This window comes from Anas acuta, chromosome 11, assembly GCF_963932015.1.
Source record: "Anas acuta chromosome 11, bAnaAcu1.1, whole genome shotgun sequence".
NCBI classification, from domain to species: domain Eukaryota; kingdom Metazoa; phylum Chordata; class Aves; order Anseriformes; family Anatidae; genus Anas; species Anas acuta.
Window position 1 is genome coordinate 14,756,183 of NC_088989.1, and position 21,337 is coordinate 14,777,519.

At 42.4% G+C, this 21,337-nt stretch overlaps 1 protein-coding gene across 1 annotated transcript in view; it reads right to left on the minus strand.

The window, feature by feature from the left end:
• STAB1 (stabilin 1) overlaps window positions 1–21,337 on the minus strand; it is a 56,672-nt gene that overhangs the window by 27,321 nt on the left and 8,014 nt on the right. The window contains exons 5-24 of the mRNA XM_068694867.1: window positions 20,616–20,685; window positions 19,611–19,706; window positions 19,193–19,309; window positions 18,173–18,369; window positions 17,840–17,970; window positions 16,136–16,263; window positions 15,389–15,480; window positions 14,216–14,338; window positions 11,932–12,075; window positions 9,607–9,669; window positions 8,529–8,642; window positions 8,067–8,120; window positions 6,628–6,708; window positions 6,170–6,328; window positions 5,215–5,277; window positions 3,760–3,861; window positions 2,639–2,725; window positions 2,086–2,197; window positions 513–696; window positions 155–248 (exon numbers count right to left, since the gene is read on the minus strand). Of these exons, the coding sequence (XP_068550968.1) occupies window positions 155–248; window positions 513–696; window positions 2,086–2,197; window positions 2,639–2,725; window positions 3,760–3,861; window positions 5,215–5,277; window positions 6,170–6,328; window positions 6,628–6,708; window positions 8,067–8,120; window positions 8,529–8,642; window positions 9,607–9,669; window positions 11,932–12,075; window positions 14,216–14,338; window positions 15,389–15,480; window positions 16,136–16,263; window positions 17,840–17,970; window positions 18,173–18,369; window positions 19,193–19,309; window positions 19,611–19,706; window positions 20,616–20,685 (2,211 nt within the window). The remainder of the gene's footprint in view (window positions 1–154; window positions 249–512; window positions 697–2,085; window positions 2,198–2,638; window positions 2,726–3,759; window positions 3,862–5,214; window positions 5,278–6,169; window positions 6,329–6,627; window positions 6,709–8,066; window positions 8,121–8,528; window positions 8,643–9,606; window positions 9,670–11,931; window positions 12,076–14,215; window positions 14,339–15,388; window positions 15,481–16,135; window positions 16,264–17,839; window positions 17,971–18,172; window positions 18,370–19,192; window positions 19,310–19,610; window positions 19,707–20,615; window positions 20,686–21,337) is intronic.

Sequence of the window (21,337 nt, forward strand, 5' to 3'; positions counted from 1 at the left end):
TCCTTATGACGGCTGTGTTTAGGTACCTGCTGTTCCATCCCACCTTACAGACTGGGAAAGAGGCACGACACCAGTGCCCAACAAATCTGCAACTGTCCTGCTTTGATTGATTAGATGTTGCTTCTCCGTGTTTTGATAGTCCAATCCCACTTACATTCTGAGAACAGCCTCCTCGTTCTGGCTGACTGCACAGGTCAATGGGCTGGCAGGAAAACCCATCCCCTTCATATCCATCCATGCAGATGCACCTTAAAAACATAAGCACAGAAGGCACACAGGTAGTACAGCCTATTCTGGAATACAGCAGAGAGCAAAAAGACATTTTGAGCTCTCAAGCCAGCAAGAACCTGACTTATTCTCTAGTGCAGCGGGCTGGCTGCATGGCTTGAACAACCCTGTGCAACAGGCACACAGGGAGACGTGCACAGTTACAGGGTTGGCAGCCTCACAGCCGTTGTGTGACTATATGAGGACAATGTGCCCACCCGAATCTGTATGCCAGAAAGACTGACCTTGCTGTGTCATTGAGGCTGCAAACAGCATTCTGGTGGCAGTACTGGGACAACCCGCTCGGGCCACAGTTCCTGGATGTCTTGTCACAGAATTTCCCAGTAAAACCTTCCTTACAGGACCAGGACTGACACACACCCCCGCTGCCAGGCCTGTTGTCACAGACACCATGGACGCAGCCACAATCTGTCAAAGAATTTTCACATGGAGAAAGAACAGTAACTGCCAAAAGTCCAGAACTCACCACAGTAGTCACATTTTGCAGATTCCTAACTTTCTTTCACAATCTCTCATGACATCAAATCATCATCCCATTTGTTCTTGACAGAGGGATGTCTGCTGAGACACATCCACCCCACCTCAAAACCTGGCCAGGGAACCGATCCTCTGACTGCCTGGGTCCAAGAGTTTTATGAGCTCTAAAGATGGGCTCAAATTTAGGCCATCAAGCACAAGGTCCTTGTCAACTGGGAAAGGAAAATGTCTTTTCTTTCTAAGGAGGAGAGATTTGCTTGGAAGTTCCACACACAAATTTGGCCAATGTTTCCAAGACCTGCATTACCACTGTCATATCAGCCACGCTTTTTGTCACCTGTGATGACATTTCTGTTAGAAATGGCTCAGTCTTCAAAATAGGATTAAATAAAAAAATAGGAATTATTAAAAGAATAGAGGTAAGCAAACAGCGCTGGGTGCACCGGGAGTCTCCGCTCCACCAGGATGCACACCAGTTACATCAAGCAGCTGATTTTTATGCTCCTAGACTAATACATATTCATTACTACTTCTAAAAAAAATAGGTTATTATAATTAGCTTCTGGGGTCCAGTCCCTCCTACTGGAGCATGCGCATCAATCTCCGGTGGTCCCTCTGGGGGTCTCTAGGGGTCTTTTATGCTGAAGGCTCATAGTCTTCCTCTCCAAGTTTTTTTCTTGTCCTTCCCCTTTGTACTTCCTTGGCACCGTGTCAAGTTCACACAGCATCCCCTGCAGGTCTTGTCTCCTAGCCCTCCTTCACCTCCTTTTTTTTTCTTCTTCTTAATCTCTTGGCCACCTGGCCAGATATCAGAGGCTTGCATAGTATCCCATAACAGTCACTAGTTGTTATCAGTTGTTCTGAAACCCCCAGACATCAAAGACTTCATACAAACACAAATAGCTTTCTTATTAAAACATTCCTCACCAGCCATTCACAGGGACAGTCACACCTATAGCAGTGTTAAGTTAATCTCGAAGAAGACAAAAAAAAGGCTGTAACTGTTAGAAATAGAAGTCCGGAATAACAAAGGCAAACAGGTTCATAAATTTGAGGAGTATTTTCTGAAGACTTGATAAATTGACTAGAATGAGGGGGAGACTGGGACACACTGCATCTGTGGTTCAAGAATTAAATTGCCAGTGCAGGACCCAGAGGCAGACAGGACTATTCTTTATGGAAAGAATTGTTAAAACATTCCTAACATTTCCATCACTTCTTTCATGATGAGGTCTTGCCAGCAGGGAATCCAGGGTACCTGAACATGCACTACAGCTTTGCTCTACATTTTTCTCTAGACTCTACTTCCAAATTACCAACCTTCATCACAGTTCTCGCCATGTTTGTTTGGGTTTGAACAGATGTGGCAGGCTACTCCTTTGAAGCCTTCAAAGCAGTGGCAGTTGCCATTCCCTTCTATGCCATCGCTGCACTGGAAGGAAACAAAAAGAAAGCCAAAGTCATTGAAACTAAGCGAACCAAGGCAAAAACAAGGCTTTCATATCTATCAAAAACACTTTTGACAGCTGCAGTAAAAAACAGGACTTTGAAGAGCAGTGGTGGTAATAAAAAATCCCCCCCCCAACCCCCAGTCAATGCTGTCTGCGAAAGCTATGACATGATTCACATTAGAGCTCAAGACGGAAAACACACTGATGAGTACACTCCATTTCCCTTGGATATTCTGTGGCCACCACTTTGCACTTTACCCTGCAGCACAAAGGCTGAATTATGCTTATCTAGAGCAACTGTTACCATAAAGAAAAAATGTCCTACCTTGCCAGTAAAAAATAAATAAGCTAACTACACTCCCTAACCACCCTGACTCAAGTGCTTGTTGTAACACAGCATGATCCTTCATACATGTACTTACATTTCCCCGGCCATAGCATGGACTGGAATATCCCCCTGGGCACGGTATGCAGTCTGGACCAAAAAATCCTTTGCAGCACCCAGGTTTCTGAAAGAAAAGCAGAATCATTAAGTTACCAAGTGACTTAACATGAATTGGCTGGAGTTGTCCTGCTCTCACAATTCTGAAATCTCTGTCCTCCTTCCTGTGGCCATGGACAACGCTGAAATAGTCACTTAGACACCCATGCTTAGAATCATAGAATCATTTAGGTTGGAAAAGACCTTTAAGATCATGAAGTCCAAACATAAAATTGGACTTAATTTATTAAATTATTTTCCAACAATACCTGTCTTTCTGCTTGCAGCTCACTCTTGTCAACATAAACCACTATTTTCTGTTCTTTCTGTGACTTAGGCAAATAGGGTCTGTGCTTTCTCTGAGTTTTGAGTTCATTAATAATATTGGCTCACTTGATCCTCCTTTATCCTTGCTGAGGACTTCTGCTTTTCTGGAGGGATATATCAGTCCTGGATCACAGGCCTTGTCACAACCAACCAATAGAAGAACAATGACAGGACAGACATCCAGCTGCTATTTAACAAGACACTCACAAATCATTCTATATAGTTGGCACTGGGACAGCTCAGGAGCTGCAGACTCCTGATGGGAGGTCTGTAAACTGGGTAAGAACAACTTTTCCAAACCATTTGACAATGTTTCATAAACAAGATGCAATCACTTCACAGCTTATGGCACTTTCATTGTACTCTGCTTCCGTTGGGAGACGTGATAAAAACAGGGCTGTCTCAGAAAACATGACACACTGAACGCTACACCATTCATCTCTCAGCTTCCTCCAGCTTGGCTAGTCACAACTGCCGTGTTTTATTGCATTTATGTATCGTGTTTGGGTTTAACTGAGCTGCTTTCTAATATTTGCAGCGGGTTGGTACCGTGTTTTCTTCTCTGTGTTAACCAAAGAGAGGTCAGGTAGCCAGCCCATCTGATGGGCCCTCCTTGCATGGGGCAGCTTTTCTATTGTTGCCATCTCAGTTCAAGGAGTCAGAGGTCTCCTCGATGAATCGGGAAGAGCAAAGCTGAGCTCCTTTCAAAAGAACGTGTTTTCCCATTGCACTCACCATGACAGTTTGATTGCAGTACCTGGCACATCCCTTCTTCAGGACATTCAGGCCTTGTGGATCATGGATATAGACACATTCTTTTGGGAACAGTGCTGATTCCTGTAGAAACACAAGTCAGCTCTGTTCTGTTACATCAGCACAGTGACCCTCTCTTTCTGCTGCAGAGAGCAATTTATGCCTATCTCTGAGCTGAGGAAGTTCAAAAAGGAGCCAAGGTGAACAAGATACTGCTACAGCATGCCTATCGTGAAAGAAGGCACGTGGTGGCTTCCTCTCACTCCCAGTCTGCAAGCCTGAGCCAAGGTGCTGCCCTTTTGTTCTTATAGTAGTATCTATGATAAGGGAGACAGTAGAAGAAGGGGGAGAGGTTGGGGAGAGAGGATAAAAGGAGGGAGATGGAAGGGAGAGACAGGGTGGAAGTGGGAGAGAAATAGAGGGTAAGAAAGAGGGTAGGGGAAAAGAGAAAGGAAAGAGGGAGAGGAAAGGCAGGGAGAAGGAGTACAAGAGAATGAGAGAGGGAGGGAGGAAAGGAGAAAGAGGGGAAGGGAGAGAGACAGCCAGGGGTAGAGGTGAGACAGAGAGTGGGAAGGGAAAGGACTGCAGATGATTTCTGAAGAATACCCAGTGACCTGTCATGTAGTTATACACAGGCAGAATTGGGCACAAGATGATTCTGTCCACACCTGCCTCAATCAGAGAGGAAAACAATTGACTAGTGATTTTGCAGAGCTCCGCTTCAGACATTCATGCTGAGACAGCACCAGCAAGTTCTGAAACTCAGATCCCTCAGAAGACACCCAACAGTTAACAGTCATGAACACCTCTCCATTTTTCCCAAACAATGTCTTGGGCCTGGCCTTCACACAGGGATTTCCTGAAAATTGCTGTACTGCTAAACCCAGCAGGGGTAAACTCAAACACCAGTGTGCTGCCTCCTCCTTATTCCGCCTTCAGCTAGTTCTGCTCATTCTGAATCAACAGCGAGCACAGGCCAAGAACAAATTGTTTCTCAGCCCTCTGCAGCGCATAGAGCTAGTTGCAATTCCCTGGCCATGACATAAGCAGTGGTGTTACTGGATGGGACGAGTGGGATTGGGTTTGATTCTAGCAGTTTGGAGGAGCTGGGAGACTCAGTGCATGAGGAGGAAAGCCCTGCCTGAGGCAGAGTAGAGGTACTAAAAACTGCAAGCCTACAATTTCATTTAGCACAGACTGAATCAGAGCTATCTGCATTGACTCAGCAAACAGACTTCAAAATAATAGCACAGAGTAATTATTGGGCGACAGTCTGGGATCACAGTGCATGGTGGATACGCATCCTCTAACAAGCCTCTCTACTGCTCGCCTTTCCTGTCCTGTATTTGTCTGAAAGAGTCTTGGGTTAGAAACTGTCAGTGTGCTTCTATGTCATAATACAAAGAAGAAAATATGTAAATGATCAAAAATAATTACCATTTCTCTGCTGCCAGGTGGGCAAACACTGCTGTTGAGAGCCTCACAATCCACACAAGAGCCCTGTTAAGGAAAGAAGAGCAGAAAACTTCATCTTCTCAAAAGAACCCCTTCCCCATGCCAAGAATGCTCCAGAGCTACTGCTTACAGTACATATCCAAAACATCACAGCATGCATCAGAAACATTTTTAGGAGGGAGTTCCACACTCTGAAATGGGGTAAGCTTCTCACTTCAACAAAGTGGATCCCTTGTCATGAGATGTTTGCACCTGACTTTAAGATGGGGTCTGTCTCCACCCAGCGAGTCTATCAGCCACTAGAGACACAGCTATGCTGGAAAACACTTTGGGCATCCATGTGGCAGCCTCATTAAATCAACAAGGTACAACAGACCCTCTGGCCAGTTGATAATATTTGTGTTGCTCCAAATCAGGTGCCTTTTGCCTATTCAGAGCCTCATCCTCTTCTCCAGTAACCTACCAGTGATTAAAGTGGGGAACACACACCTAAAATAAGGTATACAAAATTTTTTATGTGAGAATACCATACAGCATTTGCAGCTCCTGCTGCTGAATAGCTGTTTCCCATCCATACTAACATGAAAACAGTGCTGACAGTGATGGGAACAAAGCATTCTCAGCTGAGTTAGTAACTCTGGTGTCAAGAAGGGCACACACAGCTTTATGAAAAGACAAACATCTTTCTGAAGCAAAGGTAGGATGGATGCAAGGAAAATACAAAGACCAACAAGAAAACAGCTGATTGCCAGCAGAGCAGTGCAAAGTGCTAGCAGAAGCAACAATCACAGTGCCAATGCTGCCTAAGTTCATATTAGGGCACATCTCAGAGAGAACACATTTCCCAAATGTAATTTACACAGCTTGCGTTTGTTCCTCCAGGTGAGTGTAGGGTCTACAGCAATGGCTAGCAAGAGAATGGGAGAAGGTGACTTACTGTCACAATTTTATGTTGTTCCTCGTTGCATCTGTGAGGCAAAATGGGAATTATCGAAGGAGGGATGAAGATGCCGTCCAAGGTATGAATAATACCATTTGATGCCACAATGTTTCTCATGTTTAAGGGGATCCCTGATTCATCCATCAGAATTCTTCCCTGATGCAGAAACACAAATAATTTATCTGTATTTTAGCCCACTAGACTGTATCAACTACATAAAGGCAACACAGGAAACAGATGGTATGCAACATCGAGTGCAACCACACAAATAGTCAAGCCTCTTAGTAGAGTCACAAGTTGGATAAGAAGCAAAAATAATTCAGTGACCCCATTTAGGTCTATTTTTTAAGCACAGGAGGAAGCAGAGATGGGCTGAAACCACATTGTTCAGAACTATATCCAGACTTCCACTTAGCACAGGACGTTTGCCCAGCTGAGTTTTGATCCATACATACGTCTGCACTGATGCTGATGGTCAGTATCTGGTTGGCCATAGTAACGATGTGTGGCATCATTATCAGTTTCTCTACAGTCACCTGAAATAAGCACATGAGGGGGCAATGTCGTGAAAAAGCAGGGACATTTCAGTACAGCTTACAGAGTCCTTTCATGACTCACTCCCACCTAAAAAAGCCTTCTAAAGGGGACAATAACCTTAACATTTACATTTCATGAAATACATTAAGCACACACAATAGCCCAGAGGGAAATACAGGACTTTGTGTGAATCATTTGCAATGCTACAAACACAGCAGTGCCTGTGGTGGCAGCCTTTGTTTTCATTCCTTGTGCAAGAAACAGTCTAGAACAGCTGAAATTAAGTCTCACTAATAGTGTCTCTCATTGATACAGCCAATACAGGGAATTTTCCAGGACATATTAATTAAAGAAGTAACGCTGAGCAAGAAGCATAATAGGTAACACATTTTGACCTACTAAATAAGCTTATTTCTAAAGACAGAAGAAATGTAAACCACAGCTGCTGTACGAGAAATTTAAACATAAGGATTTGACAGGCGAGAAGTTCTGAGGACTAAGACAATTTTTACTTTTGTGTTTAACAAGCTATTAAAATAAGTAGTGTGGCTTGTTGGCATGTTGTTATTCATCAGTTGCAAGAAAAACTATGTTTTGCTGTTTTGTCAACGTGCTGCTTATTTTCTCTGTTGTAGTTATGAAAATCATAAGGACTGACATTTTCTCCTTAATGAAGGACTGGAATAATACTGATATTTCTTAGCAAAAAACACGACATTGTACCATGATGCTTGAGTATTCACTTCCCCACAGGTTCTGTGCATAATTTTAAACATTTCTCTTGTTGATTGTATAAGGGAAAAAGTCTTGTTTATGCACTGCATTAATTTTATTTACCCTGCCACACAAGGTAAATAAATGCTGGTGCAAGAGTTGTCAGTACCCCACTGATGGAGCCCAAGAAGACAGGAGAAGGAGCAGGAGAGTTTTGACCAATTCTCCAGCTGGCTATAACTTCTGTGTTGCTGTTTTCAGTGTTAGGGAAGCTATGGGTGGGAGGATTCATAATTAGGGTACACTCCTAATTAATAGTTCAGCAAATTAAAGTGATGCCAAGAGAGAATTTGCCTGCAGCAAACTCTGCAGGACAATGTTTTCTTTGTAAAGGCCATCTGACTAATGAGCACCATCACACTCAGAAAACTAAGAGCTTTGTGATGGAAGTCCCTTTTGGCAACAACTTTCATGGTAAATGTTTTGCCTCATCAGGTCCTGAATCACATCTCTCCTCTCTTGGGCAGTCCAAGAAACAGCAGCTGAAGTCACTGATACTCCAACCTCCATGCCAAACAACATAGCTGATTATGTGCTGGCCTGAAGGACTCCAATTATCCAGAATTAGAGCTGCCTGCCTTACCGCTGCTGAAGTGTAGATATGATGTTTCACAAGTTCCTGAAGCTTGTTTATGCCCTAAGGAAAAACAAAAAACAAAAATAACATAATAATTGGGTACCCCTTCACTGCTCAGGAGCAAGAAGAGGCAATTACTTTTTCTTTTAACAAATGACTGACTATGCCAATGCATTACAGCAGAGACTTCACTTGGAAAATAAATTTACTTCATTTCCTTACTTCATTTCCCCACACCAAGTGGGAGGAAAAAGCCAAAAACCAGACATAAATGATCTGGTTAAATGCATTTCTCATTGCAGGTTCCACCAGCATTCACCTCTTTCCCAAAGCCTTATAGAAAGATATTTTAGTTAACTCCAGAAATCTTTCAGCAATGATCACATACATTGTACAAGCTATTCCAACAAAGCCTAGTGCAACAGGCTGCACTATTTCAGGACCTCTTAAAGTATTATGAGCTCTCACCTCTGTGAAAAGATAGATGAGCCTTCCATCTCTCAATTTATCCACACCATCATTGCTGGGTACAAATACAGTAAAGGGGCCAGGTCCATCAAGAAATGCAGGCAGGCCACAGTTCTGCAAAAACAATAAAAGATTTCACCATGCATCTAGCATGAGTTAATTGGGGGGGGGTCTGTTAGAAAGGGAGAGGAAACTCTAAGCAACCCACCAAAGGTGCAGCTACTGAAAAGCTTTTGTGTTCAAATGGCAAGGCTTGTAGTATCAGAGATATAATGCCGTAAAAACAGACTGGACAATGAAGCCACCAGTGTGAGTTCAGCTAATGTGAACAAGAGAGCACTGGAATACACTACATACAGAGACTAAACCAATATATTTTTGCCCCAAGAGAAGAAAAAGAGAATTGAGCCTATAACCACAATTAAACAATGAATTCTGTAAAAAACTAACAGCCACAAAGCTGAAAACAAGCAGGTCAAGACTGTTGGGTGCAATGCTAGAGCAGATCCAGATGACTCTGGTGGAGATAAAAGGAAAATCAGTCTGTCCCTAGTAAAAAAATTAACTAAATGAAGCCTGGGCAGAAGCCTTTATGGGTTTATAGCCTGAGGACTATTTTATTTAGACACCTATAGCAAAAAACAAACAAACAAACAAACAAACAACAACAACAACAACAAACAAAACAAAATAAAACAAAAAAACAAAAACAAAAACAAACAAACAAAAAAACCAGGTAGCTTAAGTCTAGCTTGGCATGGAAATGCATGAAATATTAACTCTTGAAAAAGTGTTCAAGAACTAAAAATGCTTTGGAGAACGAACTGTGCCAAGGGAGGTGGGTAGGGCAGGTGGGGAAGAAAGTAGGCAAGACATTTGTATGCTTGCTGCTTGTGCTGATCTTTCCGTTACATTTGCTTATAAAATAAACAAAATAAGAAGTGACTCAGATAAAAGCATCCAGAAAGAAAGACAAACAGCTGCATTTAAATATTATTCAAAATTCTCACAAAAAGAGCAACAGGCCATGCAGAAGCAGCAATGCTAAACATTCTGGGGCTGACACAAACGTGCTTACCTCCAGTATAGTTTCAAATCGACTGAAGATCTCATTTGAAGCAAGGATCTCCCCAATGGTTTTCTGCAAGAAGATACAAAGAGGAAAAATACAATGTCTGGGGTTGAAGCAAAGTCTGAGCACAAACTGACATGCCTTTGATCAGTCAATGTTTGGGGATTGCATGCTCCAGGTCTTTGAAAGCCATCAGCCCCAAAGGACTCAAACCCATTATTTTGGCCAAGGAGGGAGTCTACAGTAGCTTAAGCACAAGCCTGTTCTCATGTATGACAAACAAACAAGAATCTTTTAGGTTACCATGCACTTTGGCACCCTTCTGTTTTCCTACTCTCATCTCCAGGTTAAACTTGCAGCCATGCAGAACTTGGCTGGTAAGCAGTGGAGCTGCTCTGTCATCTCAAGTCTCCCTCTGCCTTTGAGGACAAGAGTTCACTCTGCCACCTGCAAATGAACTCCAATGCTGAAAAAATACAACCCATATGCGGGCGTCTGAAAACACGTTGGAAGTAGAAGCTTTCCTTTTTGCCATGCTTCCCACGAGGACAAAGGTAACAAGAGAAATGGCCCCGCAGCCACCACAGTTTCTGAAGGGACTCATCTGGCCTTTATTTGCAGGAATGTGCTTGCTTTTTTTTTTTTTTTTTTTTTTCCCAAATTGCTTCCTGCAGAACATGCAGAGGCACAGAACATAACTTCCAAGGGTATAAAGGGATTCGCTGCCAAAAATAGCTCATGTGATCACTAGCTTTCAGTGTAAAGCCAGCACCACAAGGGAAGGAAATGGCTGAAGAAGTCCAGAGAAAGGCGAACTCTTCAGGGAGCACTCTTGCTGTCCTGCCATTGCCTTTGCCTGCCCCTCTGCCTCACTGGCATAAGGCTGGATATGGTCTTGGCAGAGCCTTCACTGCAGTTGGGCCATGTTGGTTCCTACTCAGATCACATCCTGATCCAAAACAGCTCCAATATGGATCAAAACAGCTGTACTTTTGTGCCATGCACCCCAACAGCATCATCCCTCCTGCACCCTCTTCCAGATATACCCACACACCTCCTACTCTTCTTGGACTGTGGATAAAGATCCCCGAGCGTGGTACAAAATTAAAATTTGCAGTTTTCTTAAATATTTTTTTTTTTCTACTGGCACATTTTGAACATGCACACCAACAGTGCTGTGACTGCCACTGTTGTGCTGAGTATCAAAAGTTTACAGGAAACGGTATAGGAAAGACTGCTGAATCAGCCTCACGGCCAGAGGAGCTGCAAGCCCTTCCCTGCAGGTACCGACGCACACAAACACAGAGCTCAGTCCAGCTTCTGCTCTGGATCTCAGACACTCCTTTTTGGAAAAATCCTCATGCAAGTCATAAGACTGAGAGCATCTTAAGTGACATTAGTGATGGGCACATTCAAACCCACATAAACATCCAGAACTTGTACAATTGACGCACCATTCTCTACCACAATATTACGGCTACTTTTTAAACATAAAGTACAATCCAACTGTAAGATTACACAATATGACTGTTTTTATATATTAATTACAATGGTGCAAAGTAAGTGCAGACAACTATCAAAATCCAACTAAAGCAAAGAGCTGGTGTCATTCTATGTGTAATTTTTTTTTGCAAGGAAGCAGTAGGTAACAGGGTCTGCTTTCTGCATATGGAAACAATATAAAAGTTTTCATGCATACAATGCGATAGCTATAGCAAAAACTTTTCCCAATTAACAGGAAAAAGTGTTTAGCAGAGGCAAAGACTGAAGCAAGAACTCTTAAATTTCTGCCCAGCATCTTAAATACATGACAAGTTCAAATTGCAAAGGTCCATAGTGATTATTTTTCCTCATTTTATATACTTTTAATGCAAAGATAATATTTTTAATATAATTTTAAAATGCAGTAGAGACAGATGAAAGCAAATCTTAATTTCAATTTTATATGAAACATTCTTTTTCAATAAAGAAAATATTAATTTCAATTTTATATGAAAAATGCTTTTTCAATATTTATCTTATTCTTCTCCTGTAAGGTGCAACTGAAAAAGAGCTCATTTTGTATGAAGGGAGTGATCTTCGTCATGAAATTAGAATTCTCTGCTTATCCAAATACTGTAAAAGCATCACTTCAAGGTCTGTATCTGACTTGTGCAGAGCTATTAGCTACTTTTAAAGGCATGCTTATCAGGAGCTGAAAACAAAACAAATAACCTTTTCCTCTTTAAAAAAGCCTCACTGTTTTGAGAAGAATAATCATGGAAAAAGATTTTTTTTAAAGTATTTATTCTACTGTTTCATAAAGCAGAAGAAATAAAAATGCCTGCATACCTGTGGGTTTCCAAGGTTGTCGGTGCTGGTTTTTTTCCTTAGAGTGCTAACAATATGCATAACACCGTTGGCTGCTGGTAGGTTCGACTGCACAACATTGTACAGTTCTTCCACATCTTCATATCGAAATGATTTCATGTATGCCTGGATAATAACACAAGTTTATTTTAATGTATATCCATGGTATCACAAGAGATCTATAGATCCCTGTTCCCTTCAGTGCTCTCCATCTATGGGTCAGCAAGGTGAAGGCACAACAGGGTCTACTCTGGAAAAGGTAAATTTAAGGGGTGGTCTTACTGTAGAATAAACATCTCGCTTCTAAATGAATTTGGACAATATTTCCATCCTGGGGTACTTTTAAGTCTTACTACAGCTTAAAGACCTAGTCTGGGACAGTCAGCTCTAGGTTTAAGTTTGCCTGAATGTGAACAATGCTTGATCCCAGCGTGGATCACGGAAGGCTGCACTGATGGTTAAGATCCTGCATCAATCTCTCAAGCACTAGGAGAAAGACATCCTGCTTCATGGGCACCAGGATTTTACAGAATTTGGAAACAATCTTGAAACCAGCTTTGATTGCAGATTTCATGAGCTCCTAATGCAACAAGACTCATCACAGCAAAGCCTAAATAGTCAGGCTCACTGAATTATAAGGCATGCATCTGGTCCTTCCATACTTCCATGCACTGAAGTGGGGCGTATGGAGGTGTACCAAGTGTAACTTATAAACTAAGCATCAAGGTATTGGTTTTGCAGCCATAATCCAAGTGCAGGCAAGCACAGCTTCTCTGTGCTTTTCATTTACCATGTGCATTTTTTTTAACTGCTCCTCCCTGCCCTGAACTTCAGCTCACATCACTGAGGAGTCTGGCTGAAACAAAGGAAGGGGAGGGCAGGCTTCCCAGATCAAAAGACTCCTGAGTAAACAAACAGGAAATAAATTTTAAAAGAGCATCGATAAACCCAGTTCGGAACCCCCGGCTCCAAATAGTGCTTTTTCCTTTTGATGCACGTAGGGTGCATGTAGTATGACCTAGACCTCAAGGCCAAGGCTGGATCCGCAGAGAGGAAACATACGGCTCTGCCTGGGCCAGCTGTGAGAATGCAAGCCGGAAAAGTGCAGGATGGAGCGAGAACAGTGGATGCTGGAAAACGTGTGTCAACTGAAAGAGTGAAAAGGGAAAAACAGCCTTACGTATCGTAAACTAGTGATGAAAAACTCTTTGCTAGGATAAGAAAAATAAAAGAGATAGACGGGAAAAGGGCAACTGGAAGAGAAAATATTCAGCGTGTAGCTGTGTCTGAGAACGTGACCTCCAAGGAGAAGCATTCAGTCTAAAGAGAGACTTTGCTGCCTCTTCCACATCAGCTGCAAGGATACTGCAGTTGCTAGCTGTGCAGGCAAAAGGTCTCTTCTCCAGCATACACATGCAGACCAAGGAAAGACCGTTACCAAGTTTAGGAATAAGATTCTGCCTAATTGGTTGTCTACAGGGCAGGAGAACAGTTGCTTAGTTGTCTGTCCTTAAATCACCTTGCTTTGGATCCCACAAAGGATCTTGCTGGGAGACAGCAGCTTTTCTAGTCTGTGCACTGAGCTGATGAAAGAGCAACCTCTAGAACCAGAACAACTGGAAACTACATCAATGCTCAATATCTTCTGTTGCTCAGAGAGCAGAATTATGACTTTACAGCCTTTTCTTCCCACCTGCCTTTTTCTTTTACCCCAGGACCATCAGGACACATCACAGAATCTGTCTCTGAGAGCACGGTCCACAACCAACAAAGGAATCTACTGCAAAGTGGTTGAAGCCAATCTTTCTCTCAGATGTGTCCCACAATGCCACATCCACATAATTTTTAATATAAAAATTACACTTCGCAACTCAAGGCTAAGGAAATGCAAGGAAGAGCAATAATAAGCAGTTTAATACCGTATTTGTATACACCTATCTGTGTACACATCTCAAGTGGATGGTAAGAACCAAGGAGCAGAGAAGGGACTGTTTAAAACTAGACAGATCATTGTAGAATATGTAGCAAGAGAAGAACAGTTTTTCACTGTAAAGGAGATTATAACCTAAGAAATCAGCTACAGCTCTGTTTCTTAAAACTTCATGATTCTTTTTGAGAAGTGGAAATGAAATCCTGCTCTGGTCACAGGTAGTCTGATAAGAGAAAAACGGTTTTCTCGTTAAGAAAGCACATGAAGGAAACTACGCTCAAGCTCTGGTCAGTCCTTTTGCAGCAGTCCACAACTCCAGTTCACAATATCATTTACCTGGTTGTTGAATGTCAGCTTATGTCCTGACAAGGTCCACATCGTCTTGGCTTTTACCATGTCTTCTATCAAATGCAGACCAGGAACAATGTGCATTCTGCACAAATGCTCAGCAGTGGTATCCTTTGGGGAGTAAAGACCAAATAAAGAAGATAAATGACATGCTTTTTCAAAAAAATAATTTTATGAAAGACCCACAACATTACCATAACAGAAATTCTAGGTATATAATATTGAGCTTGCCTCTTCATTTTGGTTCACTGCAGAAGCATGGTGGCAAATCTTTTGCTTCTGTGTACACACACAAACACATGGAGACTGATTCATTTGAAAGTGACTTTAGAAGAATCCCCTAAAGATAAACCTATTGGACCTGGACAATTTTAAAACTATCCCTGCATGCCTGAGGTAACAAAACTTGCCTAAGCTCCCCATAGACAATCTTTGTTTATATTTGGCCATGTAGCTGCTGAATTTATGTCTAGTTTCTGGGTTTTCCATCACTGGTGATTCTTTAAGACAATCATCTCTCAATGCTGATTTAGGTGGAACTGATACAACTGATTGCAGAACTACAGCAAATGAACACAACTTAATTAAAAAATACATAAAATAAAAATATGACCTGTAGAACATAATTGTCGAAGGCCAGAACTCTCAAATTCTTGACCTAACTCCCATATCAGTTTTCTACAGCCCTGTCATCCTTGCTGCCCCATTAGTAAAATGAGCCTAAAAAGTTGACAACATTCCCATACCTAGGGCCATTCCAAGGAATAAGCCAAAATCCTGTACTTTAATGCAAATCTCATCCCCTTTTGAAAACCCCATGCTCAAGCAGTGAAAAACCACCTGAAGTTTTGAGAATAGTCACACACCAGAGGTTGGATCTTTAAATAAGAATGGCCAGAAAAACTTAAACTTTTTGAAGTTATATAATCTGACATTAAAAACAACAAACACACTCTGTCAATAGCAGAGAGAGATTTTAAAAATAACATAAGGGACGTAACATCCTCTGTGAGACTGCAACAACCAGACAATGAGCAGTCTTTGCAAGAGATTGCTTCTATAAATATTCTCTCATGTGTCAATCAGTTTTTATAGACCACAGAACTCAGGCAGGAATGAATCATAAGATAGCAAAGATTTTCTAAAAGCAAGCAAACTTACATTAAATTCTATGCTATTAGTACTTGGAAAAATGGAGGGTGCAAAGATTGTGAAAGGCCCATATTTCGTCAGCAACACTGAACAACCAGAAGCTGTAAAAAGAGTGACAACATGAAGCAGTTATTTGCCATATGGTTTAACTCTAGCAATAATTATTCTTTGTGTCAAAAGCACAATTACATCTACACATCTTCAACCTGATGCATGTAACTAGTACTTGTTTATGTCGGACCACAGTGCACAGGATAAAGCCCCTCCATCTCTATAATGGCCACCCACATGTGTGAGCTGGCAGGGAGGCTGTATTTTGGCTTAGCAGACCAATCTGACTGTAGGAGGATCCATGGCACACCAGCCTCAAGCACCACTGCTAGAAAACTCAATGACCGCTGAAAGATTGCTGAGCCTTCAACACAATGCAGGTGGAGGAACACTGGTATTTTGAGACAGACAGGTTTAAATCACATCCTCAGTGCATGCTTTCCTTTTTTTTTCCGTGGATGTGGCACCTCTTTCACTAGGACTGTCAAATACATAGTGCTCATCCACACTGTTCTCTGCTACAGTGTCCTCATTTCATGAGCCAGAACTGGTAATATGAGTTCAGAGATGTGATGTGTTTGATTTTGAAGGCCACAGTCATACATTGTGAAATGTCTATTATGATGGGAAGCTTTTAGTCTTTTGATGACACGCTTTTCTCCCCACCTCTGCTTCATTCCCCAAACAAATTCAAAAGAGAGTTACCAAACATTTTCCTGGCGACGTCCAATTTCCTAAAAAACTTTCCTCGTGAATTTTGCTGATTAATCTCACTCAGGAGATCTTTATAGCAACTTCTCCCATCTGCAATCTCCCCTTCTTTACACACACAGCTAGATACAACAATAATAACATAATAAACACAACATTATAAACATTAACACTAAACATACGAAACCATTATAAAGCAGTCCTCCACACTAGACATGCTTGAGTATCATCAGTATCTACAGATGAAAGATTAATTACAACTTTAAGGTGTATTTAAGAGCCTAGTAGCTGCTGCCTAATCTAAGTGACAGGAAAAAAGATGCACACTTGTGGACTGCAAGCAACTTTGGTCCTAAGCAAAAAGAAGGAAGACACTTCCTCAGATACAGTCAACAAAAGGATTGTCTGCTTTAGGGTTCAGGGTGCAGAAAGCCACAATATATGTACTGAAGCTTAAATAAGTATTCAGCCAGTATCACTCATTACAGCATCTGAAAATTTGAGGTAATGCATAAAAAACACAGGTCTCAGTGAAAATATAGCAATCAGCTCCTATGTGAGCCCTCAGCTTCAATGGGAAGTACCAGCTCCCGCACATCACTTAGCTACAGTTTGTCTTAGAACTAATGAGGGCCCCAGACATGCTAATGACTTTTGCAGAAAAGCTTATCTACATGTGAAAATCTCTATCCTGATTCACACGGACTTATAGTCATTACTCAGACACTACTTAAGGTCACTGACTGATAAACACGTTTTTTCCTGTTTGGGTTTTGTCCAAGTATCAGCTCTGCTCTTTCTGGTTCAGGGATGCAAAGACATACGGCACAGGGGAGGTGTCTGACATTACTCCAGCCACAGAGTGCTGTGTGCCAGCTGCTGGGGAACAGATATGCTAAAGGCAGGGATTGTGCAGAACACTGAGTCCTGCACTTTGTTGGCATGTCTTCAAAGGGGGAAGCCACTGTGTTTCAGTTCTGGCCTGGAGCACAGAATGAGCAGGTGGATGCTAACAATTTTAGCAGCACTGGAGAAGGAATGGCCAAGGAGATGGGACTGCTCTTTCCTCTTCGGTCTCTCAGAGAAATTTCAGCTTTTTTTGGTATTAAAAAAATCCTCAGTGAAGCTTTCTCTGGTGTTTAGGAGACCTAAAATTATCCTAGATCTGGCAATATTTCTCATCTGCAGGGCATCAACTTCTAAATATTTTGCTTAAGAAAACTAAATGGGGTCTGGTGTTTCTTCCTTCAGCTCCCCCCTTCCCTGTCATTCTGCAACACTAGCTCACCTCTGGCTTACAAGCCTGAGAGGCAGGAGAGCCAAAGACTTACCTGTCCCAAGCAAAAGGATTCCTTAGATAACATACTGACCAAACAAGAGTCAGATGTCTCTGTTTTGGTGATTGATTATAAACTAATAATATCCACCAACTCGGGGGGCTACATCTCCAGTTCACAACACAAAAGACCCTGCTGCTTCAGATTTAAAGCATCTTGTGGCCCACATGATGAGATTTACGCTAGCTGATGTAAATACCTTACTTTCAATGGACTTGTTAAAAACAGGCTCTTATCAAAGGGGGACTCTAGCCCATTCTTCTCATTTAGTTCCCTGTTTCTTCAAAGTTTACCTCATCCAAAATCAGTTTCCATTCTAGCTGCTGAATAAGCTTTAAAAGCAATCCTTAAAGTGGCTCACCTAGGATTCCCATTGGAGTTAATTTCACACGTGGAAGACATGTCGCAAAAATACTGCCGGCACTCATTGGAAGGCATAAAACACTCTGATGCAGATCTCCTACTCATCCCAGGCTTGCAAATACAGGATGCCTAGCAGAAGACAAAGCAGTGATTATAGCTGCATTCATCACATTTTACTCAACAGGTTATCCCACAAAAGAGCTGGCAGGTTGCAAAATCTAAGGTGAGGAGAGCAGACGTGAGCAATCCAATGAATGGCTCATTTGAAGAAGTTCCCCCCTGGCCACTCTCAGACCCTTACAGGTTGCTGACATGCTGCTGTCACCCTTACCTCTCCTGGGCGTTTATAAATGCAGATTGTAGAGTTTTCTGCACAGCCTCCATTGTTGTTAACACAGGGGTTTATGGGCTGACAAATCTTCCCATCTCCTTGAAATCCTTCTTTGCAGGTACACTGATACTTTTGTGGTCTAAGAACAGTGCATACAGCAAAGGGGGAGCAAGGAGAAGATGCACAAGGATCCTGAGCTGCAAATAAAAAAATGACAGGTCGAAGGGTGTCCAGATTTCTGTTTTCAGGAGAGCACTTACTGTAGCATAGCAGAATGCCCAAGGCATGAAGAGAATGGAAGATAAGGAATTTATTCTATTAAATTGCTACAGTTTCACAGAAAATAAAATAATTTCAGGCAGCAGACAGTTTGTTTTTCTTTGATCCAAGGAGTTTGGATGACACATTCTTCATATTACTTCAGCAACACAAATATAAGGGACAGAAAGAAGAGGCTTGTATTTCCTTCTGAATTTCCATCATGTCTGAGGGTATCTGAAGGTGGTGTTTGGTCAGCAAGAATTGCAAAAAGCCAGTGAAAATAGAGCTATCCATTGCTAGCTAATCACATGCGTCTTATTGACTTTCTTTTAACAAAAGCAATTCAGAAACTTACATCTGAAATCAGTGAAGAAACCCTCTAATTACCTTTGCTCGAACCCTCTAATTACATACCTGTGCTCAAACCCTCTAATTACATACCTTTGCTCATCACTTACACTGGCACAGACTCACCGATATCCCACTGTCACGGTTACTTTGTACATTCATACAGGCAAATACTGGATGGCATCTGCAACTGTAACTCATTTATTGCTTACAAGACCGAGTGGGAGGAGAACAAACACCTTAGGTATTAATCTTAAAAGGATTCCTAAAAACAAGCAGGCTTTTATGCTTCCGCAGTGAGGAAGAAACTGTATGCATGGTGATCAAGTTTGTCCAGAGATGCCAGAGAAAGATTTCTCTTTGGAAGGTCCTAAATGGAGGACTATTTAGGGCCACAATAAAATGTCTCACCTATGCAAGTGCTGCCACTTTTTCTGTATCCCGGCTTGCAGTCACACACCGCTGTCCCATCCTTTACCGTGCATTCGCTGTTGGCCTCACATGTCACACCTTTGCATAGGGGAAGCTCTGGAATCACACAGCAAAGAGAGTTTCCCTTGGAGCAAGAAGGGCAGTGCAAGAAGATAAAACTTCCCTTACAAAAGGCATGGAAATGAAGGCAAGAGTTGTTTCCGGAGACCCCAGCCAGCACAAAAGCCAGGGGAAGTAAACGTGACAGACTTGCAGGCTAGGTAGTCAGGTCCCACAAGACTTAGAAGGAAGGGAGGATCTACCCTGTTTCAAGAGAAATCCCGGCTGCTTTGGGGACACATGCATCCATATTGTAGTTTAGCTTTAACAGCTCCTCTCCAGCTACTAATTTATTTACCTTGGTCACACCTGGTGCCAGTGTAGCCTCCATAGCAAGTGCAGCTTCCATTCCCAGTGACACCGCTGTTGCATTCCCCGTGCACACAGTCACACACTGAAAGGAAAGGCCAGACAAACAAGACCTTCAGCGACAAGGCAGCATGAAGAGCCCCGGACATACACTGGCCAACTGCCCTGGGATTTGGCACCCCGATTGCCCACTAATAATCCACAGCGAGTGTGACTTGTTTTAAAAAAAAGTCATCCTGGTCGGAGCTCACAGAGAGCTCTGCAAGTCCTGAGCTGAAGAAAGACAAAGTGCTGCCCTGTAAGATCAACCCCAAATACAACATCTGGACCAGCTTTTCAGACTTAATTTCCCACTCCTCCAAGTCTCTTGCAGCCAATGTGGGAGGATGCGGTATTATAAGGCTCTACCACATCTGTGATGCCAGCATCGGTGTCATTCAGTAAGCACAAGCACTGAGATCACACCCATCTCACCTGTGTGGATACAAGGGAACCAGGAGATGGAAAGAAAGGGCTTCTTTATGACCAGGTCGCACTGGTCTTAAATTGCTTCAAAATATGACATATGTGAGAAGCAGCATTGTGTGTATTAATGTGTAGGAAGGGCAATAAAGAGGAAGCTGAGAGACTACTGGAGTGGTGACAGGAGTCTTGCAAACAGTTGGGAAATCAGTCTGGGTTGCTTCAGGGCATGTGGGATGCAGGCAACAGCCTGGCTGAAAAGAGAGAGGAAACTGGGAAAGCCATGGTAACGGGAGAGGGAAACTTTACAAAAGGGAAAATGGATTGATTTTGAGTGAAAGACTGAGAATCAAGTGCCTAATGGGACAGTGGAGAAGGGCAGAAAGACAAAATGCCCAGATACTTGCTATTAAATGCTGTCAGATGCCATCCCCTCCTCCTCTCCAGCACCCTTCCTCACTCAGCCTCCCCCCCTCTTTCCTTGCTCTCAGGTATTTTTGTGCAGGTTTCACCTGAAATTACTCTTCCTTACCTGACTGACAGTCTGGGCCAAAACGATTTTCATCTCGACAATTCTGGCAGGCAAAACCACTGTATTGCTCCTAGAAGGGACCCAAAATGTCCCAGATGTTATTTTTCTGTACAATTTCATTGTTCTAAACATTGTCATAGTGCAAAGTATCTCCCCTTCTCTGATTTTCTCTGACAACATTGAAGAAAATTGATCTGCTCAGGGCTCTATCACCCAGCCCTCCCAGCAGAGGGGTACACCAACACACAGAGAGTGTGCAAAATGCTAGCAAAACCCAGGTGGGCACTGAGGAAACCATGTCCAGTTTGCAGACAAGAATGTAACAGCTGGCTTACGATCTCTTGACATTGATTTTGTAAGGCTTGGGGACCTTAAACATGTATTTTAATTGATATGGAGTGTCTTTGAGTTAAGTCTAAAATCAGCTTTTTTCAAAGATGTTCCCAAGAGGTAGGCAGCAGCAGCTGGGAAGTTTATCTTTCAGGTCTGGTAAAGGTACAAATCATTAAACGTATCTCAGGGCTTCTTGCAGCCACAGACAGACACTGATTATTTCAACTGATCAGAGGGTTAAATCCATGCAATTCTTTCTTAATTTCTTCCTAGAGATCCCTCCTGACTCCATAGTCTCACCAACAGTGTCTTAGTGCTGCTGCAGACCACAAAAATACTCTAGTTAAACCACAGGCACTGATGCTGGAATGAAAGACCCTGCTAATGAC